The sequence below is a fragment of the Lutra lutra genome, chromosome 4 (genome assembly GCF_902655055.1).
Source record: "Lutra lutra chromosome 4, mLutLut1.2, whole genome shotgun sequence".
NCBI classification, from domain to species: Eukaryota; Metazoa; Chordata; class Mammalia; order Carnivora; family Mustelidae; genus Lutra; species Lutra lutra.
Genome location: NC_062281.1, coordinates 74622573 through 74650270, shown reverse-complemented (window position 1 = coordinate 74650270; position 27698 = coordinate 74622573). Strand labels below are relative to the sequence as shown.

The window sequence follows — 27698 nt, the reverse complement described above, 5'->3', positions numbered from 1 at the left end:
AGGCATGCATGAGAATATTTCTGCATCTAGAGAAGAGGGGAATGTTGCCAGTGTGGGTGGAAAGCTCAGAATGAACAGGTAGCTATGGAAAATGATATTCTGGACACTTCCACAGAAGAAGAAAGAATGAGAAAAAGTAATGGCACATATTAAAACAAAACATAAATAAATAACCTTGGTGCCATAGAAAGTTTCAATCAAGAGATTCAGACTCCTGTTTCCTTTGATGTATGTAATTCAAATGAACACTTGTGTCTTGAGTAGACTCACATAGAAGGAACGGAAGGTACCATAATTCCAGGGGTTGGAGAAAGGGGCTAGAGTTTTTTCAGGGAAAGAGAAAGGCCTCATAGCAAGTGAATCTGAGTGGGGTCGGAAGATTCTAGGAAGAGTCAGAGCTAAGCTGGGAAGCCCAATTCCCTCCTGCCTTGTGGTTGTATATTCTGCCATATTGGTCACACAGACAGGACAGGTTAAGAATAGAAAGAAGTGAGTTTATGAAGGACTATTGGCTACTCTTCACATCTGGCCTTCCTTTCTTTCTTTCTTTTTTTTTTTTTTTTTTAAAGATTTTATTTATTTATCTGACAGAGAGAGATCACAAGCAGATGGAGAGGCAGGCAGAGAGAGAGAGAGAGGGAAGCAGGATCTCTGCCGAGCAGAGAACCCGATGCGGGACTCGATCCCAGGACCCTGAGATCATGACCTGAGCCGAAGGCAGCGGCTTAACCCACTGAGCCACCCAGGCGCCCCATGGCCTTCCTTTCTTTAACATGCTCACATGTTCCCACAAACTATTTAGGACGGAATCTGCAAGCTCATGAAGTATCAAGCAAAATGGGCCCGCTTAACCAGGGTCTGGGGACACACTAAGGAAACTTGCATCACATGCTTCAAATTCTATGCAGAGTTTAAAAAAAAAAGAAAAAGAAAAAAAAAGTTAAGTGGTGTTTAAATTAAAGTACTGGTTGCGGCATCTGGGTGGCTCAGTCAGTTAAGCGTCCAACTCTTGATTTTGGCTCAGGTCATGATCTCAGGGTTGTGAGACTGGGATCCAGACTGGGTGTGGAGCCTGCTTAAGATTCGGTCTCTCCCTCTCCCTCTCCCCATCCCTACCCTCTCGCAGAGCTCACACTCTCACTCAAAAATAAAATAAAATAAAATAAAATAAAATAAAATAAAAGTACTGAGCTAGCTAAACCCAGCTCTAGCACACTTAGAGCAAACTATTAGAGGAGAAAAGAGCCAATATTCCAAGAATGGAGGCAGGGAGAAGTGGAAATGTCATGGGTTTTTATTGCATATTTGTCAGGCCTATTATAAGGTAGTATATTCAATTTAAAAACTGCCTATCAATTACAAAATTATATGCAAAAAAATTTAAGGATCTGTATACACTAGCTTAAGAGGTATAGAATGCATGCAGTAGATAGTGCCAAAGAGCCCTTTGGGACTGTCTGAAAGAATATCATTAATTTTTACAGTGTACTTCCATTTCTGGAGCTATTCCAGCATTGGCTTTCTATAAAAATCATTTCAAGTTTAGAATTATGCTATTTGCTTGCAGCAACATCACAGGAGCAGTAGTGTACCATATGTTGCTACTTAGCAACTTAGTCTGTAAGTCCCAAAGCATGTACTGATTTGAAAATTGAACAGGAATTATAATTGTTGAGTGACGCTATGAGGCAAGTTGTCTTGGATTACTAAACTATGCAGATGTTTGATGTTATGTAGGAAAAGGAAGAAAACTATTTTTTTCCCTGTAAGATGACTAAAATCCTATTTATGGTTGCCGAAAGGGGTAAATTGATTAAAATTCCGTAAAAGAATAGCAGGTAATGAATTTTTGAACACACTTTATTACAGAAAACAAAAGGAATGTTAAGCGTAAAATTTTGCGAAGGCTATTCAACTTATGTAATTTGCAAAGTTTATTCCCCCCAGAGTACATATTATCTTGCATTAGTCTAATTTTTTATAAAATAGCACATTCAAAAAATATTTTCATATGTGCTACATTATTAAAAAATAGTCTGCTTCTGGCACACAAACCTGTCAGATCTTACAAAACACAAAAAGTATGTGGGGCTCTTTACTCTTTCATAAATCATCACTGGTATATAAAACATCCTTAGTACTCCTGACTGACACATTAAAAGAAATAATGTTAGTTGTTTGATTTTAGTCTGGGCCTTCACCGTATCCATTGTACTTGAATTTAAAAATCTAAGAAGCCAAGTTGTTATGATGTATATGCTTTGAATTTCCAATCCTTTATCCAAAAGTCTTTAAGACGGACATAATGATTCTCTGAAAGGGACCAGCTGCTTTATAACGGCAATCATTTATTGAGTTTGTGTTTCTACTGTTTCAAACAAATTCAATTAGCCCTTACACTTCAAAACCCTAAAGGCACCAAAGAGATGATACTGGGTTGCTTTAATCTAATAGTAATACTAAACTTGTCAGTACAGTTTGGGGATTGATGGTTAGAAGAAAATTAATAGTAACATTTTTCATTTTTTAATCAAACAGTCCTTTCACAACTACCTCTGGATCTTGGAGGCTACTTAGCCGAATGAATTCAGTGAAGTCAGAATTGTAAATGCAGGGCTCAGCCTTCCAAAGGTAGTCTGAAAGTGATCAACTCAGTCGAATGGAAGGAAATGGAGTCCGGATCTTTGAGCCTAATGATGACCTTCTCTCTCGTCTGAACAATATCGCGTGGTTTGCAGAATGTCTGCCAGAGAAGGCGGTGATGGTAATGACTTCTAAATGCAAAGTTCTTGGAGAGGCGGGCTTGCCTCTGTTTTGAGTTAAGCACGAGACATTTTGTTCTTAGAGAAATTTCAAAGCTTCACCAAGTGCACCCCTAACATATACATTAGATTAATTCACTAACAACTACCATGAAGAAAAATAGAAGTTTTATTTTTGTTCTCCATTCCCCCACCCATCCCAGTTATCATATCAAATCTCTCTGGGTGGTTATGCGGGCACTGAAAACTCCTGTCTTAGGGTTTATGCCATAGGTACTGATACATAAAATTTCCAACTGCCATGGTTTTGCTATTCCAGAAAAAAAAAACGTTCAAATCTACAAAATGCTCCTACAAACTCTCCCTTCGCTTTCACTTATCCATGTGTTTATTTTTCCTTACAATGTCCTTACATATTATGGTATGCTGGCATCTTTTGCTTTAAATGCCCTCACCAGATTAAAGGGTCTGGTCTTAAGTATCTAAAAATAAATAGCCCAGAATTTACTTTTCTAAATGTAACCATTTACATTTTCATTGGACTTTTGTTGTCACTTCTCATGATTAAATACCTTGTCAACCATTCCCAGGGAAATGGATACAAACGTGCTCTCAAAAGGTTTCAATCATATCGCGCATTTTGGCTTGAAAGCTACCCACCCAGTAGATTCTGAAGGCAGCCATATAGTGCTCACCGGCCACGTGATTTTGGTTATAAATGTAACATTGTATTGAAAACTGCCCCAATGGTGGATAATGAAAGCTATTTGTGACATGTGTAGCTTATAATGATTAACTCGTCTATAGTCAGAAGCACAAATAACCCGCACCTGTAAAGACTTTATTTCCTAAAGGTAAAACAACTGTTTAGGAAAGATCATGCTGGCAAAACAGCTGCTTGCCATTCTGGAGAGGAAACAGGGTAGTATCTTTCAACAAATGCCAACTCCGGTGTTTTATCAGCTCTATCTCATTAACTGGAAACAAGGCTTAAATGCTTTGTTTATAAATTATGATTATTCCTGATTGCGGCAGTTACTGATAGTGCTACTCATTTGCAATGCAACTCTTTGAATTTGTTTAATTACAATTTGAAACAAGGCAGAGAAGATTAATTAACCCACCTGGCTGGCTGGCACATAGTCCTGGCTCGGCTCTGCCATGCTCATATACATGTTCTCACCGTCAAACTGCGAATGAAATAATAGTAAACATTCAGCAATCTTGACTGTGTGCATGTTTGTTGTTGCTGTTTTCACCATCAAACTGGAAAACAGTAGCCATAAAAAAAAAAATAAAAAAAACTGTGCTTGAAAGTACGGAAAATCTGTCATAGCAAAGTGAGCCCCATCTTTTCTTTGATGTTTCTGTTGTCATCCTTCCTGACCCTGGATGTCAGTGATTTGGAGTAATTAGTGCTCTAGTAATTACAGCAAGCAAGCAAGAAATGAATGGTTTCCTTTCATCTGCAATCTGTTTTAAAACAAAAATGGCTCATTTTGCATACCAGGTATATGGACGACAGTTCAGTTGTAATGAAGTATTAAATGAATGGAGATTTACACTATACAAATACACGAAGGCACAGCTCAAAGCGTTCTGAGTTTAGCTCTTCAGAGTGAAAAAGTGCAGAGCTTTTAAAACAGGCTAAAACTGGCTTCATTGTAATAGCCTTCCGAAGAATGGTTATAACTTTATAATAATACTTGCAAAAAGTATGTGGGGTTACAACCGTGGCGAAGGATGAACATGACCATGAATACCAGTAAAAACGTACAAGGTCCGCGATTCAACATTCCTCTCTCAAATTTTTCAGAGATACAGAATTCATGTAGGTATTACGGATGCACAGAAATTCATACACACATTTACGAGTCGGGAACAAGAGGGAGGAGGAGACTCAGGGGTACAATGGCAGAACCGTGGGATAGCTCAAGCAACGGCCACGTAACAACAACAATAAGATACTTTTCATTATTTGGGTTTTCGAAAGCAGTAATCACTCCATTCAGACTTAATCCCCGGCTATCTTTAGTCATTTGATAAATGGGCAAAGCATTCTTTTTTTAGTTCGAAGAAGAATTTCCCCTAGGAAATAATCAAGTGGACTAATACAGTCAGCTTCAAAGAGCTGACTCTGAATATACTTCCACTGCCAGACTAATGTCAGACAGGGGAACTTGAAAATCTGAAAAATGACTTTTCAAGACAGAGCAGTGTTATTGATGGAGGTGCAAGTACACAGCAATATGGACATATTTTATATACCGTCCAAAAAGAGAAAACGGTGTTATAGACATTGTATTCCATCACCCATGAGCTGCTAACATAAGAGGGTTGTACAAACACTGGGATACCCCCAAGCCTCTGAACGGGAGCCTACAGCAGGTGGGTGCCCTGAAGATTCCCAGAAACAAGTAAAGACATTCCCAAGGACACTGAAGCACTCACAAGTTTAAGTTCAAGGAACTGAAGGGTTTCCTCACACATCATCTTGCAAATGTATTTCATGTTCTGCGAACAAACTTATCTAAACAGATACGAAATCACTTACTGAATGATGGGGTTGTTAGGACAAGTCAGAAATAGCACACTTAGAAAAGACCAGCTAGACATTTGGCTGCTTTGTCATCTGGCTCAGGAGTCGTGAGTCCAAGTGACTTACCCAAGGCTGCTTTTCCATCAGTCAGGTGAACGCCTTCAACCCAAAGATAGGCTAGCCCCCAAGTCAGTCCACCCGTTAGTGCTAAGAACTCACAACCAGACAAAAAGCATCATTCAGCATTCCTCCACCCCACCCGCTGTTGGTTTGTTTGCAAATGTTTTTAATGTTAAGATGCCAAAGAACCATTTAAAATATGGACAGTTTCTCTGACTATAACAAACTCGACTGAGCAGAAGTAGTGGAGTGGATCGAATACTCCACGGCCCATGCATATTCTAGAAATGTGTTACTTTCTATTTCATCTTCTCGAACTCATTTTCTAAATCTGGCGTCGTTCTCAAGCCAACTAAGGCTTTGAAGTTTTGGTTTGAGTCTATCCAAAGTGTATGCTAATTGAGCATATCCGATGTTACTGCTCTTGATAAAGACTCTTTCCTCAAAAAGTACCAATGCTTAACTAACGTTGAGCCAAGGCTGAAGCAGCATTTTACAATAAAAGGTATGTGACTACGGGAATAGCTAATTTTTGGAGTACGCTCCATGTCCCTATCACCTGCCTGTAGCTTTCCACATATTAACTGATATGTATTAACGGATTCAATCTTCACAATTATTAATACATTGGGGTTATTACATACATTTTACCAAAGAAGACACAAAGGCACAGAGAATTTAAGCTAGATGCTCAAGCTTCAAGAGCTCTTATGAGGCAGGGCTGCCTGCCATTCAAAGGCAGGCAGCCCGACCTTCCAGGACACGCACTTAACCACTAGAACATAAAGATTCTGAATTATAACGATGAGTTAGCTATCAATTCTGGAAACCGTGTCGATTAAACTATCAAAGCAGAGTGTTGGCGATATCTCGATCCCGAGATACTGTCTGGAATTTCTGTGGCCCTGTGAGGCTTTCAAAAAAACAAGAGTCACAGTGAGCTGCCAATGTAGTAATCAGGCTGGTGGAATATCGCTGGATTATTTATAATTAAGCCTTAAAATACTGAGGGGAGGTAGGATGATGGTTTACTTTGTGTCAACTGGATAGGGCCACAGGGTGCCAAGATAGTCAGTCAAATATCATTCTGGGTGTGTCCGTGAGGGTATTTTTGGATGAAATTAAAATTTGAATTGGTAGAATGAGTGAAGAAGACCACCCTCCCTGTTGGGGGTGGGCCTCATCTAATCAGTTGAAGGCCTAAACGGCACAAAAAGGCTGACTCCTCTGAGAGTGAGAAGGAACTCCTCCTACCTGACTGACAGAACTGGAACAACAGTCTTTTTCTGTCATCAGAGTTGACTTGAAACATCAGTTTTCTTAGGCCTTAAGACTCCAAGCTTTTGTACTGAAACTATAGCATGTGCTCCCCTTTCCAGCTTCTCCACTTGTTTTGGACTTCCCAGCCTCCACAATCAACTGGGACAAATATAGTAAGTCACATGTCCTGTTGGTTCTGTTTCTCTGGTGCACCCTAACTAAGAAGCTCTGAAAGCTTATTTCTAAAGGACCTCCGATGTAAAAACACAAGAAGGGATGACATCTGTTTCATGATATGCCTGCTTTCTAAGGGAACAGAAGCCATGTTGCTTTTGCTGTGAGAGTCCCTGGACTCACTATGTCTCAGTACAACCCACATACGTTCACAGCTCTTCATCCAGAATGCCTTTCTTCCCTCCCACTTGCTCTTACATGTCTCTTACACCCTTTGGTATTTTCTTATACCCCGTGGTTTCCCTTGGTCAGGGCTAGGCTGTTTCCAGCCTCTGGGCACCCCCAGGGAGCCCTCTGGTTCCAGGTGGGTTTTGTTATTAGGAGCCTAACGGGACTGAGCTGGGAGCTACCAGACACCCTGCACATCTTAGTTATCTTTAGTGTCTTTATAGCTTAGGGCTAGCACATAGTTCACCCTCAGGAAATGTCTAGTTATGAAAAATTAAGTAATACTTGCTTGATTAAATAGATTACTTTCCTAGAGAAGGTGATCACTTGAGAAGAGAAAGAAGATTCAACTTTTAGAGAATGGTTTGAAGGCTTTGGAAAGGGGTCAGCTGTGGATTAAAAGTGGTTACTCTAGGAGCAGAAAGTCCTTAAAAGAATGTACAGAAATAGCTAGGACACCATTACTTAAATGTTAGTTGTAGCTCTTCCTCAAGATTTTTATATAATTAAAAAACATATAGATTGGTGAAGAATCAAAAGACCTAGCTGTAAATGAGCATATGCCCTCTTTCTGAAGACTTTTGAGTTGCCAAACAAAAATACATACGTGTGTCAGGACTCCCTGTGGTTGGACCAAGTCTTGGGCCATGATCCCAGACCCTCTCCCCCAAGACCCTACGCCCTCACCATGCACACATCCCATCAGGTTAAGGTCATTGGCGTACTGTTCACAACTCTCCCCACCCACACTCCCTCCAGGAGCTGTTTCCAGGGATCCCAGCAGGCCTTACATCCTGTGTAGTGGGCACATGTCATTTGAAGTGGAATTATAGTGCAGAGAGCTCTAGACTTTCGGTCTTGGAAAGATCCCTGAAGGCCTCCGAGCTGAACCTCTCACTTTATGATTGGAGAAACAGACTTTTTATTGGTCACATGGTCCATCTGGGACTAGACTCAAGGTCTGGATTCCTAGTAGAAGACTTTGCCACAAGGACACGCTGCTTTATACTCCATCAATCATAAAACTGGGGGATCAGACTCTGACTCTTTGTATTTCTCGACGGCCTAGATGCATACCTCACAATCTCAAAGGGACAACATTTGCCTTATTACATTAATGACCTGGCTTTGCTTTACCTGGGACCACATATTAGATGAACATTGTTAATAATTGTTGCAATAAAATTGTTTTATTAAAAGTAACTAATTACATTTCCTTACTCCTCATGTTTATCGCAGTTATTATTCTTAGAAATCAACCGAATTCAGGCACTATAACTTTTCAAAACTATATCTAGGCGTCCTAGGACTTTTAATTTCCATGTATTCTCAATTTAAAACCTGAAGCAAAGTCTGAAAGAATAAAGAGGCTGGCTTATTCAAATCTAAGTGTAAATGGCATCAACTCAGGATTAGCCTTTCTGACCAAGTGCTTTTAGACTCTTTATTGTGTTTTTATTTCAAAGCACCAGGGGAGGCAATCACATAAAAAGTCATTTATAATCTTCTACTACAGTTTTTGAAATTGTTTTTAGAGGATATTAACCGAACCCATAATCCCAAAGAGCTTTTCAAACTAGGTAGTTATTATATCTTCTATTTAAAAACTGAGAGCAGACATCCAACACTGTCTGAACCTAGTGAATGATGAGCAGAAATGGGCAGTATGAGGCTACCCAAACCACTAAAACCAGAAAAAAAATCAAAGGCAGAATGGGAACTATAAATCAATCATTTGCATTGGTACAGGAAATGGGATCTTTTTAGGGAAACCATTAGAGGAAAACCCAGAAAACTGCTCTCGGGTGGGTGTGGAGGAGAACCTCACAGAACCCATGGAACAGTGTCGCACTGTACTGCCTATAAAAGGGAAAACCTTGCATTTCTGGGTGTTTTCTGAAGGAATATTTGATACCTTGATTTTTTTTTTTAAAGAGCTAAAATTAGAAATGTTTATATCAGGGAGTTAATTTGACATTTCTGAGAAGATGCATTATAATAAATCATAAGTGAGGTTAATCGCCTCAAAATAAAGTATCTATTTTTGGGTTGCTTGGCTCAATATAAGATTATAAGTCATCTTCCCCCCCACACACACCACCTCTTTTTGAATATTGGAAGAAATAACTTAAGTTGGGAGCAGTGAAGTCAGAGACTTTTGTTGTTTCATTGAAGCAAAGCATTTTGAAAGCTGCTATGAGGGGTGATAACAGACAATAGCTCTCAGTGCTGTTCACATGCCCAGCAACAATGTGGCCAATAAAAACAGAGCAAGGCAAACTCCTACACTTACTACCCAGCCTCCCATTCTCAAGATACAGGGTCCCGGGACACAGGAGAGGGAATCTGTGTTTATTTATCTTCCCGCTTCAAGGCTGACTGTGTTGATGCAAGATAATCTAAAGTAACATGCCTCTACGCAGAGCCAGGCTGAATGCTACCGGTCCTGAGCACAAGGGCGGGAACAGCGTGGCTCACACTGAAAGGAAGGGAGAAGGAGCCGAAAACAGGCTATCAACAACCCGAGCAAAGAAAGCAGTTCTCTGCTGGGGTTTTGAATGGATGCAGGTTACAACTGGAGAGCACACAGAGCTGAAACAGGAAAGAGAACCCCTTTCCCTCAGACTTCCATCACCTGAACTTGAGCGGTAAAAAACTCTGTGGTGATTGTGAAAGGCACAGGGAAGAAATAGGATCCCGGCATAGCCAGGCTGCCGGGAAGGTTTAGCCATTGGAAGGCAGAGAGAGAGTAGCAGACCCACATCTGAAATACTGTGCCCAGAACATAGAATCTGGCTTTTTTTTTTTTTTTTTTTTGAACTGAATTTATATCTCATTTTTGTCCTCATGATAGATTTATTTGGAAGAAGACTTGTCTATCACCTTGCTTTGGTTACCTTTTGGAACTGAAATTTTCAATAATAATAATGCTGTGCATAAACCTATAACTCAACCCCACACTTGTACCTTCTTTTAAGTATAGGCTCCGTACTTAAGATCGTGGTGCCAGGATGGTTCAAGCCATTTTTTCTCACCTTTCAGACACTTTCAAATCACATCAAATGTTTTAAGGCAGTTAGTTTTTCTAATTATCTTGTAATATGGTGACTCTTATTACTTCCCATTTTACAGATGACAACACTGAGGCACAAACGAGGTAAGTCGCTTGTCTGAGACCTATATCCAATCACATGTGCCCCAGCCCAGGTCTTCTCAGCCTGCTTCGACTTTGCTTTCGGGACTGGATGATACGGTGCCCATAGTCCTGAAAAACCCTGGACTGACCGCTTCCACTGCCACCAAAGCTAGTGACTGAGGAGCCCCAAGCCTGACACCAGCTTCCATCAGGTGGCTCTGCACCTGGACTCAGACAAATAAAGTTCTGCTTTTCCCCAGAGCCCATGCAGAAGGGCTGAGCCACCTGTCCTGAGAGTGTGGAGGAAAGGGGACCCAGGAGAGGGGACTGACCTGAACATTCCCTGGGACCTCTTTAGAGAAGCCCCTTGTGTACAGAAACCAGGAGGGATTTTTCGCAAAGCTCTGACAGCTTGGAAATATGTGCCTCACCGTTTGCTTTCCCCATCTCCTCATTTCCCCCTCTCGCTTCCTTTCTACCTCACAGGAGTTTCCCTGGGCTTGTCCTCACAGCATTAACACGTGATCTTTCACTACAGGCTCTGCTTTCCAGACAACGAGGACAGTGCCCAGTTGTACATAGTAAGTGATGATGCTCTTAGGAGCACAGCTACACTAATCTGATCCCATCTTTATTCCACTTTTTTAATATTTTATTTAAGAATCATTAATTCTGGGGTACTTGGGTGGCTCAGTTGGTTAAGCATCTGTCCTCGACTCAGGTCATGATCCCAGGGTCTTGGGATCGAGTCCCACATCAGGCTCCCTGCTCAGCCAGGAGTCTGCTTCTCCCTCTGCCCCTCCCCCTGCTCATGCTTGCTCCCTTTCTCTCTCACACACAAAAAAACATAAACAAAATCTTTAAAAAAAAAAAAAGAATCATTAATTCTATTTTCAATTCCTGGGCAAAGACCGAAACAAACCTATGAAATAGTAATAAATAGGAGAACAAAGATTTTCCTGTATCGTGAAAACATCACTCTGTTTGAAAGAATAAAAAAAGCAAGTTTCTAGAAACCTTCATTAACCCCAACCTTCCAATACAAAGCAATACATTTTCATTATGCATTATTTAAGAAAGCAAAGAATGTATGGGATAAAAGCTTAACTATCAGTCCAACTCCATTCTAGTGAGTCTAATGGAAATAAGTTTAAACGACTGAAAACATACATGGTTTTAACTAAAAGGCCTCCCTCCACAAAGTGTGTGATATTAGAAAATCAGGAGCAATGATTTCTGATTCCAGGTAGGAACATTGTTTTTGAAATGAATTCCCAAGTAATTTGTGAATCTCTATAAAGCATAAAGCTGTAAAACTCTACACTGTTCAGCTGAAACTAGTGTCGTTTCAAATGATCGGTTCAGAACATTCCTTTAACTTGTCATGTTTTAGACAAATTTTTCTGAATCCATGCAGTAAGGGAACAATTTGAGAAGTACATTCAAACTTGCTGGCAATCCTTACCTAAGCTCACTATTTCCACATGATATCAGTTCTCACCTCATTTACCACAGCTCTTAATCCTGCATAGATGTGGAATGAAAAGTATGAAAGTCATCACTTTTGGGGGGCTGGCTCTTTTATTGCTAGTCTTCCTTCTTAAGCACGGCGAGCATATTTAGTATCTGACATGCACAGAAAAAAAGTGAGAGTATTTTTCTACACGTGTCTGGTCTGGAAGAACATGCCCCTTTCTGGGAAAAACAAAAGAATGTTTCTCTCAAAACACGAAGAATGTAAGAGACTAGCAGAAGTTCAGAGTATTAGTAAGGTTAGGAGACCTGCATGATGGATTTATAAAAGAGATTAACAGAAGTTATAGACTGGTTAGGTGACAACTGAGTGGCTTACACAAACTTTTAAAAAAATTTGCGGACAAACAATTATTGAATAATTTTGAAATTAAAAGTGGTAGTACCAAATAAAAATACAAATAGGAAGGTACAGATTTATTAAGATGGAGATTCTCACTTCCCTATTATTATTACTCAGAAAATAACATTGTGTCTAAATATAACAATGATGTTACAGGAATAGATTTATGGTAATTAAAATCTCCTAATGGTAGGACAGGTGTTGAAATATATTCTGGTATTTTCAGGGCAGACTTGACCAATTAGAAATACAAGATGTTTGGTTTATATCCATTCTTTTCTTCTTTTCAAGATTGTATTTGACATTTATTTTTTTTCAAGAGACAGAGAGTTTCTGTTTTCCAAATAGAAACATAATGACATTTTAAAAAACTGGATTAAATCCTTCAGGTTATTAAATCTGAGTTTGTCCACTGTGAAAGGAAGCAAAGCTCTATTTGGCATATATCTGTCATTTTGAGAAACCTGGGAAGTCAATCCATTTTGTTATTATCAGGAGTATATTTTCCTAAATTTTCTTTAACATCTTCAAATACCATTCAGTTATATCTATTTTTGCACAACCTTCTTTGATATTTAATCCATGATCTCATGTGACTTTCCCTGCAGACTTATCCACATTTTTCTGAAGCTTATGGCATAATTTTCCCTGCATTAGCTTAAGGCTTTGTGCAGAAGACATCCCCCTTCCCAAAGCATATGCATTATATGCATCTACAGAGTTTCCATTCCAAAGTTTCTTTTATTGTCTACATGTTTATAGTAGTTCAAACTATTCCCCTTAGATCGTCCTGCACTCTCATTTGACTTTCTTTTCTTTCTTTCTTTCTTTCTTCTTCTTCTTTTTTTTTTTTTTTTTTTGGTAGCATTCTCCCCAGTCCTTCATCCTCCTTTGTCAGAAACATGTCAGATCTGAAAATACAAGTCTTGTTGCTGGAAACAGCTTGTGTGCTTCTAATCTAAACCTTATTTATACTGCACAGTGAGAAGTGATTGGTCTCCTTTGTTTTATTTTCTGGAATGGCACCGTATGATGCTCTTTTGTTGAAAAATTGAGAGAAGAAACTATCACCACATGGGAAGATCTGGGGTAAGCAGTCCAGCCTGATTTCACTGGCCCATTAAAATTCAATGGTACTGGGGCGCCTGGGTGGCTCAGTTGGTTAAGTGTCTGTCTTCGGCAATGGTCATGATCTCAGGATCCTGGGATGCAGGGAAGGTATCTCGTGTCAGGCTCCCTGCTCAGCGGGGAGCCTGCTTCTCCCTCTCTCTCTGCTCCTCCTCCCTATTCTTAATCTCTCTCTCTCTCTCTCTCTCAAATAAATAAATAAATAAGATCTTAAAAAACACTTTCAAAATTCAATGGTACTGACACAGTCCCAGATAAAAATATGGTAGTTATTCATTCATTCATTGAACACATCTCATGTTGCACCTACTACGTGTCAGCCCCCAGTTTCCAGGTAACATGAATTTTCTGCTTCTCGTGTAACAAGTGCACACATGTATATTTACTGCTTTAATCCTGTGAGGCAGGCTGTACTCATGTCCTTCATCAACAAGGATAGCGAGCCTTAAGGAATTGAGTAAGTTAAAGGGGTGGGGCAGAGTCTCTGTTCTAGTCTGTCTGATTGGCGGAAAATCATCCTACAGGAGAAGTCAGCTCAAGAGAAACAAGAGCCTGGCCAAAGAAAAGGCTCAATCAATATGCAAGTTTAGGAATCCCAACATAAATGTGGCATGAACGAATAGCATAACCAATTCCAGAGCTATGAGGACAGCAGACTTTATTCTGTTATTTCTGTGATGGTACCCACTGACCGACGATGGGCATTTCCTCAAGAACACGCTTTACTCCAGAGTCAGTGCTAACGGAACCATAGCCGTCAGCAGAGGCAGGAGGCATGTTACAAAAACCACAGGGTCAAATGATCCAGAGTGGCATTTCGGACCCCCTCTCTGCCACTCGGTGGCTGTGAACTTGGGAAGAAGTGGCCCCTGTGAGTGTTCATGGCCCTGTCGTGGGACTGTCATGAAAGCCAGGCTTCCCCAGGGAAGCTCCCAGCACCACACACATGTCAAACAGATACACGAAGTGAGTCTCTTACCTTACTCTCTACTGCGTGATACCCTACATGATGCCAAGATCAGTGCATTACACTAGACTTCCTTCTCCCCCTCCACGTCCTAAAATTCTTCACTACTCTCTCAGATTTTTAAGTGAATTTCCACTTCTTTAGTTTCAAACACATGAGGAGAATGGCTCTACCGCTTGTACATGGCTGATGTCCACCCAGAAAGACCCCAGGCTGGTGCCAGGCCAAGTGTTAAGCATTGTTAACCTCATTCCTGAATGCATCTTTGGTCACCCTATAGAGTTCCTCATTGCGTAGTACTTTACATACGGCCCCCCCAAAAATCTCTGCCACTACTTCTTTCTATCACTGCCTCTGTTTGGAAAACCTTTCCACATCCCACTTCCTGTTATTCCCTTTCCTGTTTTCCTGGCAGTAGTGAAGATGATCAGGGAGTTGCGCAACCAACCTGGAACCTTCTGAGTGTGAAAGGAGGGACTGAATCATTCTGACTGAGCAAAAGGCATAAACTTGCACCTTCCCAACCAAGGTGTCTCTTCCCGCCTTAAGGTAAGCCTGCCCTAAAATGGCCAATGATTTAGGGTTCCCTCCTCTGTGCCAACCCAAGTTCTCTACCGCATCTAGTGCTTTCCTGAAGCTTCTAAGTCATTGTACTGCCGTTGTTTCACGGCCTGTCTCCTACACTGGACTGTGAACTCTTTGAGGGCAGGGGCCTTCCTATTGATTTTTCTATCCCCGGCACCGAGCATAGGCCAAGCCCGTTATTTCCAAAAGGACAGAGACGAATGATTAAATAAATTCAGTGCAATATCGCGAGAAGGAAAATCATCTCGGCTCTCTCGCCATTCTGTTCTTCCGCAGCAGCGTTCATTCCGTGCCCTTTCGTTTCCAAATCACTTTCTAGCCATGGAAATAACCGCGCCCCCGGCGTCCCTGGGCAACACCTTCTGCAAATCAGATCCCACTCTAGCTTTCCCTTCGTTCCTGTCCTTCGTGGACCAAAACCTTTCTTCCCTCGCTCTCGTCGGAATCATTTGAAAAGTCAGCTTTGTGAGATCTTAGATAATCGCCAACATCTTCATGGGGCCAAGGAGGCAAGACCAGCTCCAGTGGGCAGACTGTGCCCACGCGGCTCCAGCGCCCGCTAGTTTCTTTTTTTCAGGCTGACGTCAGGCTGCTGGTGAACAGTTTGCTCTCCGAATCTTCTCCAGATCTATACCAGCATGCTAATGCAAAGCAACCGGATTGGCAGACGGAATGCAAGGCATTCCTTCCCTTTCCCCATGTGTTCTGGGAGTAATCCAGGGCCTCTTGCTCCCTGGGAGGCTTGGCAGAGTAGGACCGAATGTAGGAGCGATTCCATCATGCAGTGGGTCTGAGATGAGAAGACCCTGATAGGAGTCCTCGTTCAGACACTTCTTAGCAGACCGGTCTTGTATATGCTCTTCATGCAATTATTTCAGATTCAGAATCTGATACATTGATAATGACAGATTTATATATGACAGAATATATATATATATACACATACACACACATATATATATACACACACACATACATATGCATATATATATATAGACAGAAAATGACAGAATTATTTCAGATTCAGAATCTGATATATTGATAATGACAGAGCACTAAACATAAAAACAGTGTACTACATTCTGGAAACTATGGTTTCTGCCTTCTGGTGAGTTTATTGGACTGTTTCCATCATTTGTTGGAAAGATCGACAGGCAGAAAGCAGTGCAAAATCAGGCTTAATATGTCCTAAATTCACCTGCGAACAGGTCTTTAATAGAGAAAGTGATAGGCAGACAGTATTTTGTAATCACTATCCTTGTAAGCGCGCCGTCCTACCTTAAATATTAGATCAAACCAATGGAGTAGACAAGAGAAAATAGTAGTGTAATCACCAATAAATGAAAACTTTATAGAGCATCATGTGTGTATCTATGTGCCCATAAATATGTGGATACATGCATGTTCTTTACATATGTACATATTTATTACTGTGTGTGTGCAAAATATTTTTCTCCAGAAATATTCTTTATTTGGCTTTCACTTACGTTATTTTAGATTATTAGAAGAGCGATATTAAAAACCACCACACACAATTTTAGGAGTTGTCTGAAAATGCAAAGTACAACGGAATGCCTCTCTTAGTTTGCAGAGAAACTATTACCCAGTCAGAATGAACTACATTATATCACAGTCACTAAACTTGCTTCAGGTGAATTTATTGCCATAAAACGAAGATTTCAGACTGTTCTGGCATAAAAAAATGCAAAGTTATACTTAAATATATAGTAGTAAGATATAGAATGACATAGGTCTCCTATAGCATTTTGTTTTTCATAGCTTATTAGCTTTAAGCATTAAATTACGCACAAGATAACAATCGCTCATTGTATTTTATGGAGCTATATAACAATTTCTGTTCTGGTTCACCAGTTGCATAACTCAGTGAGATACTTAGGCTGTTTCAGTAATCAGTCAATGTTCCTTTATAACGCTCACATCAAAGAAATTATGTAATCTCTACTGCCTGTAACCTATTATTTCACTTTCTGTAAGAAACTTTACATTATTAATACTTTTTGCACATTTCCTATTTGCTATGAAAAATTCTGGAATAATACATTTTTATAACCATTAAGTAAATTAATATTAATGTTAGATTAAGTGGTCTCAGGACTTTTTTGTTTGAAATGCCTTCTGAATATTCTGAGCAAAATGTACATATTTTAAATATATCTAATGAGTCTTGTCACTAAGAAATCCTTCAATGTTACTTAAGACATTCAACTTGAAACAAATAATTTAAACATGTATTGAAGTCAGAAGAGAATGGAAACTAAACATTAGAGCAAGATCAAATTATCCAAGATGGATTTTTATTTTAAAAGCAGAACAATGTTGTCTTTTCTTCAGAGCTAACTTGATCTTCAGAAAGTTATATTATAGTGTCCATTGCCCATTGTACATAATATAGGCAACAAAACTCTTTGGACAAGTGACAGGAAACTATCTTGCATCTAATATGTAAAATCCATATTTTGAGATGCCCCCACTGCATCCCATTTTCAGGCAATGAAACTACATTTGTAACAACACATTTGGACTACTGGTTCCAAAAGCTAATGTAGTTTCTCAAAACACATACATTCCTACCTTTATGTAGATCGTAAGCTATGCTTTCAAAAACTGCATTTTTACACTGTTGAAAAGGAAAGGGCTTGTGGATATGCATTTTTAGGAAGCCTCTGAGGCTTCCTACATCTGCTATTTTCTCCACAACTTCTCTTTCTATTTCATCCCTTAGCAGTCACTGAAGACGCTTTTCAGTCTAACATTCTTTAAGGTGTGAGGCTGACTTAATAGAAGGATTCTGTGATGCCAACCACACCAACACCACACCACACCAGATGAAGCAATTCCATTATTTAGATGGGTATTAGCATTTCCTTGGATCTTTGTGGATTCGAGTTTTGTTTTGATATATATATATATATATATATTTTTTTTTTTTCTGATTGCTTGGCGCTAGCTTTGCTCATTCTATTTAATAATATCGTGATAGATATACAAAGCAACCCACATTCTCTATGGAAGTGTTTCTCAGCTGGGGGGTGATTTGCCTCACCCCCACACCAACCCCCCCCCCCCGCTTTGGGTTAGGACTGAAGCAGTACTACCAGCATCTAGTGGGTGGAGCCAGAATGTCTCTGTACATCGTACAAAGCACAGAGTAGCCTCCTTACAAAAGAATTAACCAGCCCCAATATGAACAGTGTTGCTGCAGAGAAACCCTGGTGTTTGAAACGTGTCAAGTTTGATGTTTTGATGTTTTGGTCATTTTCACGAGAAACTGTGAGATGAGAGATGAAATCAACGATGAAATGACTCACTTAAGTAATAAAGGTAGCTCAAATCCTGCATCAATTAAATCATCTACTTAAAAAAAATTTACATATGGCCTAAATAGTTTTTTCAATGCAATGACATCACTGAACTCTTGGAGGTCTAACAGCCCTATTCCAGGTGCTCTGGGCATGGTCTTCAAAACCGAGAATTAAAAAACATCGCCCCATGCTTACAATTCCACTGATTTGAAATAAACATACACTGTATTATATATACTTTGGAGTTACAGTTACTCTGGGTAACCACAGAAAAAATTAATTCTTCAAACTACACATAAAAACTGCTACTTGTCATGGTTGAAACCTGAGAGCTCTAAGAAAAATTAGCAATTTGTTAATTGAAATTCTATTTGTTCTTTCATGCACAAAACTAATTATTTGTTTGCAAGATGCTGTGTCTTCATTAAAACCATTAGTATTCTGAGTAGATGGAAGTATTAATTTTATAAATGAAATTGGAATTCCACCACTGTGTTTCATGCAGTTTTTAAGACAATGAGTATTTCCACATATCAGTCTGTCTAAAAAGGACCATACTTTATAGAAACAAAAAGCTGATATATCTAATTCACAATGCCCACTATTTTTTGAAAAGTCTTAGATGTCAAGGGGGCCTGTATATTGTTCTTTGAGAGATAAATATGAATATATAACATGATATGATATTGGGCTATGTACTATTAACCAAAACCTATCTCCAAAACCTATCTCCCCCCAAAATTTTAAACAAATTTTTAAAACAATATTTTAAACAAATATAAATCATATATAAAGCAAATATGAGTCATCTCCTGTGACCAAATAATCTTCTTCAAGAGCAAGAGCAACTAATCTAAAATTAATTAATAAGTCTTCTGAGTTTGGAATGTATTCCCAGTTTTTTAGGCAGCATGCTTATCACCCCAATAGTGCCTCTATTGGTTTAATAACATTGTGAATTTCATTCACTTAGAATGTGGTGGTTGGACATGAAGGGGCGTGTCTGAGGAATGGATGGGTCTGGTAAGGAAAAGCTATTTATTTATTTATGAAGATTTTATTTATTTATTTGACAGAGACACAGCGAGAGAGGGAACATAAGCAGGGGGAGCAGGAGAGGGAGAAGCAGGACTCCCACAGGGTGGGGAGCCCGATATGGGGTTTTTCCCAGGACCCCTAGATCAGGACCTGAACTGAAGGCAGATGCTTAACGACTGAGCCACCAAGGCACCCCAGGCTATGGGATCTTCGATGGCCTCAGACATTCACAAAGTGGCTAACTAGGAGCAGTAAAGTGGAGCCTAGGGCCACTACAATTCTAGTGGAATCAGAAGACATAGCAAATGAGAAGTGTTCAGAGAAAACGAAATCTACATAAGGCAGAACTCTCAGAAAAGTTAGCCTGGGTTCTCTTCCACACCTTGAAAATAGTAAACACCCAGGCTGCTGGAACCCACCTCTCAGACTGGTTGAGTAATGCTAATGAAGAAGGCAAGAAATCTGGTTGCTAGATCCTCTGATAATCTTAGCAGAAGTACACTACCTGAGGTTTTTAAGCATTTAAGTACTATTTGTTCCTAAATAGAAAAGCATATACTAATAGACTTGTTTTCTAGGAGCTTATTATTTCTTTTTATTTGTAAGCTTTGTTTTTAGATCAGTTTTAAGTTCGTAGAAAAATCAAGTGCAAACCACAGAGTCCTCATATACTCCCCATCCCCACCAGTGCACAACCTCCCCCACGCCTGCTCCCTTCCTCCCTCACCCCCACTATTGACATCCCACACTGCAAGGATACATTTGTTACAATTGATGAACCTCCACTGACACATCATTACCACCCAAAGCCCACAGTGTACGTTAGGGCTCACTCTTGGTGCTGTATATTCCATAGGTTCTGACAAATGCATAATGACACATATCCACCACTACAGTATATCATGTAGTAAAAGAGCTATACTGGTGACATTTAAATTTTTTTTTTTTTTTTTTTTTTTGGTCTACACAGTTAGAGTTAAGAGGATTCTTTTCAGCCAGTGCTGCCTCTGTCTACCTCCCAAAAGCTCTGTTGCTAAAAATAAACCTCTAGTCTAAGCTCCCACTTGCAGTCCTTACCACACTGAGTATTAATTGGATTTTTCTTAAATTAACATTTGGGAAGGGTTAATGGAAAATGACATGCCTATTTAATGCTCTGCTCATTTGACATGATATCTTTCCAGAAATATCTGTAAGTAGATACAGGCTTTTACATGGATTAAAATGTCAGTAGTTGATTTCATAAAGAGGCAATACCACAATTATATTTCTTGTGCTGTTCCATCCTCAAACTGAATTTCTGGGAACATTTCCAAGTATCCCCAACAGCCTTTCTAGGTTAGTGACCAGGAGTGTTTGCAAGTGACTAAATTTATATCATTTGGGCAAAAACTTCCCTTTGTGTTTCAGGCTATGTTGATACAGAACAAAATAGAGTAGAGGATTGGCAATTATCCTATTAATTTGATGAATGTGGACAGCTACACCAGATATTTTAAACCACCAAACAGGATTTTTTTTCTGTCTCGATGATCTAATTTGTTAACCAGATAACTGCCAAGACTCCAACTTTATTCTGTTCCATATACAATTATTCATAATTTTTCATATTTCCAGTATCAGCTACTTAAGGGAAATGAATGTAAATGTATGGATATTTTTACATTAAGGCTGAATTTCTCACTCCATACTGATGATGTAAAAATGAAACAAAGAAAGAACATACTTATGGCTATTTTTGTCTGGCTTCTCAAATGGCCAGTATATATTAAAAAGCAGTATGGTATGGGCTAAGGTCAACAGCTTTGGGACTAATGTGCTTTGGGTCCAGTGCTGGCTCTACCTCTTACTATACATGTGACCACTCCATTTTTCTATCTGTAAAATGGGGAAACAGGAGTGAGTGCCTATCTCATGGGTCATTGTGAGGATTAAGTGAGCTGGTACATATAAACTGTTTAAAGTAGAGCTCAGATCGTAGTAAGCACTGAATAATGTAACTATTATCCTTAAATTAAGTTCATCACTAAGATTCATCAAACCCATGAAGGAACTTTTAGGGATGATAACAATGTCCTGAAAAGGGATTTTGTAGATGGTTGCACAACTCTGTACATTTAATAAAAATCATTTAATTGTCCATTTAGCACAAGGGAATTTCATGGTAAGAAATGATTCCTCAGTAAAGCTGTTAAAAAATATCCAGCCTTATTAACTCTATAGCATTAGGCTCCTGAACTGTAAAGTCTGAGAGTAAGAACTGAGAAGCATGAGGGAAGGAAAGAGAAAGCCTGATGGAGTCAGAGCCTGTACCATCATCTGTCCTATTGGATGAGTCACTTCTTAGTAAGGGAGGAGAACATCTCATTTGCTGTCTCCTTCGAGCTGCTTCTTTGCCTGCCCTCTCAGAGCCCACGAATCACTATTAATCATCTGCCCAGCACTGGGAGGGGAATTTTGAAAAAGCCCAAAAATTACTCTTCTATTTGCAATGTGTCTTGAGCCTACACCTAAACCTTCTGTTTCCTGCAGCCCTGTTTCTTAAAATTGAGTACAATTTAACAATAGTCTAGGTATGACTTTCTCACTCTCCTTACCTCATTGGTGATTTACATTTTTTTTCATTGATTCTCTCATTAATTCAGAATATATTATGCTACCACCCTTATGCTCCAGGCACATTTCTGGAAAGGGGGGGGCAATATAATATATTTCCTGCCCTCAAGGGTCTCATAGCTTCTGATGTGGCTCTGTCTGGATATGTTCCTTTTTAAGTCTACTCACTGCTCCTTAATTAAAAAAAAAAAAAAAAGGCAACAAAACTTGAATTGTCTTTGAAGCTCATTTCCCCTTTCAGTGTAGAGTGCTTCCCACTCCCTCATCTCGCAGTAGAGATTAGAGCTGGTTCCCTCCACTGTCACTGGCAACTTCTCTTCCCGAGTCTGCATCGGTTGTTCATCCCACATTTTCTGTCCTAATCTTTGTCGTTTAGTTTCTAGGACACCTTCCTGCTTTCCTTCCTGTCCTAGTCATCACATTTCCCGGTTTCAATATCCCTGTTGTCGATCTTTTAAAATAAGCTTCACTTTTTTGTTGTTACCACAGTTTTAATTAATGACTAGACTTCAACTTCCTGTTAAGTGCTGGGAGTAACATATAATTGTCAGCATACAGAATGGACCTCCGTGGATATTGTTATAAAATTCCCTGCTCTCACTAGAACCCCCTCCCCTTCCACTTCTTCCATTTTAAACTTCTGAGTCTTCTATCTTGTTCTTCGTATTACCTTTAATAACTCACTTCTTTCTAGTCTTTGTTCTGTTGACTCCAATAAGATGCAGATTGGGTTTCAAGGATGGTCTTTTTAAGGAAGCTCTTTCTATTGTCCTATTTCTTTTGGCATGTTTGTCTTTTTTCCCCTGTTCCTATTTTATACTTCTCCAATCCTGGGGAAATCCAGGATCCTGCTTTCTTAGTCCCTGCTTCAAAACAAACATGATGTTACTAGATGTTATCATGAAGTCGAACAGTTGGATTCCACTGAGGAGTTGTGTCTCCCAGTCCTACTTAGCACCTACTCAGCTGCTAATTAGCTCAGCCGCTTTTGGGGCAGGGGAGAATCACGTTCAAAGTCACGAATTAAGAAATTACTCTCGGAACTATACTGGGTGGGTTGCATTAAGAGAATCCAAGGTGATAGAAGACTGGTTAGAAGACTATGGGGCGCCTGGCTGGCACAGTCAGCTAAGCATCCAACACTTGGTTTCAGTTCAGGTCTGATCTCAGGGTCAGGAGATCTAGCCCCACATCAGGCTGAGCATGGAGCCTGCTTAAATTTCTCTCTCCCTATTCCTCCATCTGCCACCCCCCTAAACTAAATAAATAAATCTTTAAAAAAAAAAAAAAGACTATAGCAATAGTCTGGACAAGAGTAGACAGAGATTAGGATCGAATGGGTATTTCAGATCTAAAATCTGTAGGACTTGGTCGCCAAAGGAGAGAGAAGTGCCCACAAGATATTTAAATTATGACATAAGGAGCATGAGGTTTCTTTGATAAAGATGGCCAGCAGGGAGTAAAAACGGAAAGGTGAAGGGAGGCAGAAGCTTTCACTGAGCTCCCATCCCATTTCCCCACCTTGCTTAGTCCAAGCTTTTTTCTGTTCCTCAGATACTCAATCCCTGATGACCTCTCCACAATGATGACTCTGCCTCTCACTCTACAGAAAAATTTACCTGAAGAAGCTGCCTGACTCTCCTCCTCTCCATCTCCACACTTTTGTCTGAACCAAATTCTTTCTTTTTCCCTCTGGGTTTCAGAGGTATGTTTTTCTTTCCTTCTCAGGGAAAACCCTCCCCGTGTACTCTCAACTATATCCTCCTTTTTCAAATTGTCCAGTCGGTGAGTCTCATCTTTTAGCACCCCTCTGCCTACATGAGGGCCCACATTCTTTACACACCCACACGCACACCCCAAAACCCAAACAACCAACCAGGATTCTTCCCTATGCTCCACTACTCCCTCAAGTAACTAATTTCTCTCTCTCCTTCCCATACATACAAACATACATACAAAATGTCTCAAAATAACCTGGTATGCTTGCCGTGTGCTTTTTCTAACCACTTAGTCCCTTGGTCTCCTGACCCCTAGAATTCTTGTGCTGGTATGTTCACTCCTGACACTCTGTTTCTCGTACCTTCCCCTCATTCAGAACTGGCAACCGGTCCACTCCTCTAGGATGGTGTGCTCTTTGATTTTCACACTGATCTCCCCAAAAGCCTCTTCCTTGGCTTCACTCCACTTTCCTTGCTCCCAAGTGCCACCAAGGGAATGGCTCCCTGAATCCTCTTTTCAATGAGCTCTCTATGACAGAGAATCAATCGATTCTCATCTATCTTTTTAGCAATGACCTCTCTGCCTATGTCCATCTTTTCATTTGTATTCCCTGCCGGCCATTCTTCTTCCAGGAAACCCATCAGAAGCCCACACTGACAGTCTTCAAGCCTCAACCCTTCTTCCTTCTAAAGCTGTTCCTCTATTTTTATTAATGTCACATCTCATGCTCCTTAGTCATGGAATCTCATCATTTAAATAGCTTGTGGAGACTTCTCTCTCCCTTTCATATCAAGTCCCGCAGATCACGGATCTGAAATACCCATTTGCCCCACTTCAATCCTAATCCCTGCCCTGTCCCCTCGTGTCCAGACGATTGCCATAAGCTTCTAACTTTTCTTCTATCATCCGAGTTTCTCTTCATGCAACCCGTCCCATAGAATTCTGAGAATAATTTCTTAAATTGCAGCTTTAAACATGGTTCTCTCCCCTGCTCAAAATATGCCCTGGCTTCCTACTGCCAATTGAATAAAATGAAGTCTTCTTATTCTGATATCCAAAGCTTTCTACCATCTGCTCTCAGCTCAGTGAAGCTGGAACCGCTGCCAAACTGAGCTGCTCCACGGGCCCTCTGAGCTCACCGTTCCCCTCCCAGCTGCATTTATTCACATGGTTCCTCTCTTCGGAATATCATACTTCCTCATCAAATCGCCAGATTTGACCATCCTTCTCTTAGAGCCATCCCTGATCCCCAAACCAGAGTGATATGTATCTCTCCTCTGAATCAGAAAACTCCCCATTAATTTTCTTTTACATCAGTATCAGTCATGTGCAACATTTGTGCACACATCCTACTTTATCCACTAGCTTGTGAGCTCTTTGGGAACAGAGGCTGAGGATCTGAGTCTAGTTCGGTGATTGTATACACACCGTCGCATAGAGTGTTAGTTCCTGAACATATCATGAAGAGAATTCCCTAAAGAACTTGTTAAAACACAGACTACTGCCCCCCACCCTGCCCCGCTCCACCCCACCAAGTTTTTGAGTTATTAGGTCAGGAAAAGGAGAATTTGCATGTCTAACAGGTTCTCAGGTGATGCTGTTGCTGCCAGGCCAGGAACCACAATTTGAAAACCATTTGCACAGACGGCATGAATGCGTCTAAGCTCAAATCTATTTTTTCCCTCTCAAAGGCCACAAAACTTTGAATAAGTAGACAAACGTTCTGAGCCCCAAGTTCTTCAAGTGTAAAAGTGAAATCATGATACCACTAGTTCCACATACATGGAGGATGATGGTTAAAATCAATCACCAAAAATATGTAGAACACCATATAAATAAATGTCAAGTGGACAAAAACAGTTAAGCCATCCACCTCGGAAAGCCAAGTCCATTTGGGTAATATTCTTCTCAGTGTCCCTTTCTTCTTTGTTTAGTGAATGCTTTTGAGCTTATTCTCCAGTGAAATAATCACTTCCCTTTTCTCCGGTAGAGATTTTGTAAAATGTGCTGAAAAAGCCCAATGCTACATTTGACATCAGATGCAGTAAATATAGTTCAAAAATTCTCCCCTTGGGTCTGCATGCAAGGTGCACATGGAAGCAATTTGGTCCATCAGTTGAAAAATTCCCTTCACTGAAAATGAATGACTTGGCTCCTATGTGTCTCTGAAATTCGGGGCTGATAGGGTGAGGCTACTTTGCTTCAGGACAAAAACTTGAGGAAGTGCTAAATAACTGAGTAGTCAAGACAAATGTTATTTTAACACAATATTTTCTTTAAGTAGACATTAATGCAAAAAACCCATGATGGTGGGGAATGGTTTCATGACATTGAATTTGGCAGTGATTTCTTGACTATGACACCAAAAGCACAGGTGACCAAAAAGTCTCTCTAAATTGGACTCTATCAAAATCAGAAACTTCCATGCATTAGAGGACATAATCACCAGAGTAAAAGTCAGCCCACAGACTGAAAGAAAATATTTGTAAATCATGTATCTGATAAGAGCTTTATGTCTAGAATATATGAAGAACTCCGACAGCTCAAAAAGAAGAAGAAGAAGAAGAAGAAGAAGAAGAAGAAGAAGAAGAAGAAGAAGAAGAAGAAGAAAAGGTAAGAAACAACCCTGTTGAAAATGGGCAAAGGATGTGAGTGGACATTTCTCCCACGACAGACAAATGACTAGTAAGCACATGAAAAGATGCTCAACATCACTGATCACTAGAAAAATGCAAATAAAAACCACAAGGGGATACCACTTCACGCCCATGAGGATGGCTATTATACCAGAGAAAAGAAAGGGAAGAAACAAGTGTTGGCAAGAACGTGGAGTTATTAGAGCCTTTGTGCACTCTTGGTGAAAATGTAAAATGGTGCAGCCGCCATGGAAAACAGTACGGAGGCTCCTTAAAAAAATGAAACATAGAATGAAAACACGATCTAGCAATTCCACTTCTGGGTACATACCCAAACAATTGAAAGCAGGTACTCAAATAGATATTAATACACCCATGTTAATAACAGCAATATTCATAACAGCCAAAAGGTCAAAGCACCCCAAATCTCATTAGCAGATGAATAAATCAACAAAATGTAGTAGATACAAACAATGGAATATTAATCAACCTTAAAAATGAAAGAAATTCTGGCACATGCTACAATATGGATAAAACCTGATCATTCTAACTGAAACATGCCCATCACGAGAAGACAAACACTGCAGGATTCCACTTATATGGGGTGTCTAAAGTAATCAAGCTTATAGAAACAGAAAGTAGAATGGTGGTTGCCAGGGGCTGGGAGGAGGTGGACATGGAAAGGAGGAGAACAGGGATTCAGGTCAGGAAGATGAAAAATTTCTGGATATAAGCTGGGCAACAATGTCAATCTACTTAACATTACTAAACTGTACATCTGAAAGCAATTTGGATGGTAAATTTCACGTTATGTGTATATTACCACAATTTAAAAAAATAACTAAAAAGTCCACAATGAACAAAGTATGACAATGCTTAATAAAGGAAGGATTAGTAAAATTTTTTGAAAAGTTGTCTGGCTCTGTAGTTAAGAGATCAACAGACTATACAATCTTTTCTTGTTGTTTTCCACGAATTGGTGGAAATTCACTAGGGCCTTGTAAAATTCTCCACTCTTCATGCTTTATCGGGAATATACCGGTTTCAAGTTTGCAAGGAGCACTCCCATTTTTAAAACTTCCATTTCTTGGGGAGCCTGGGTGGCTCAGTCAGTTGGGTGTCCGACTTGATTTCTGTTCAGGGTCATGGAATCAAGACTCTTTCTCCTTCTCTCTCTGCCCCTCCCCCTGTTCCTGCCCTAAATAAACAAATAAACAAATGAATAAAATCTTTTTTAAAAAACAAAAAACAAAACCACTTCCATTTCTTCTGCTTGTGGGTGTAGAGGGATCTGAGAGCATAAAGATGATCTAGTTGTAAATCTTACAGGGGACAAGAAGTTCCCACTGTTGATCTGTAATTTTAGTGCTCTGATGATGGTTCGAATCCCAATCTTTATAATAATCAACGTCATGGTCTTGTTCCAATGCACTTCAATCAACTCACTTAAAAATCCTCAGTATTCTTTTTAAACACAGTATTTAAGTGTCATCACTTAAATTTACTGATGGCAAAACACAGGACAAGAAGAGAGGACACTTAAGGGAAGTGCTCAGTGTCCTATTAATCAGAGGGCGCACACTGTCAAAGT

At 39.9% G+C, this 27698-nt stretch overlaps 1 protein-coding gene across 1 annotated transcript in view; it reads right to left on the bottom strand.

Moving 5' to 3' along the window:
* The window catches only part of TOX (thymocyte selection associated high mobility group box), a 303536-nt gene that overhangs the window by 145674 nt on the left and 130164 nt on the right, over positions 1–27698 (bottom strand). Inside the window, 1 exon segment of the mRNA XM_047727143.1 lies at positions 3887–3952. Within this exon segment, the coding sequence (XP_047583099.1) occupies positions 3887–3952 (66 nt within the window).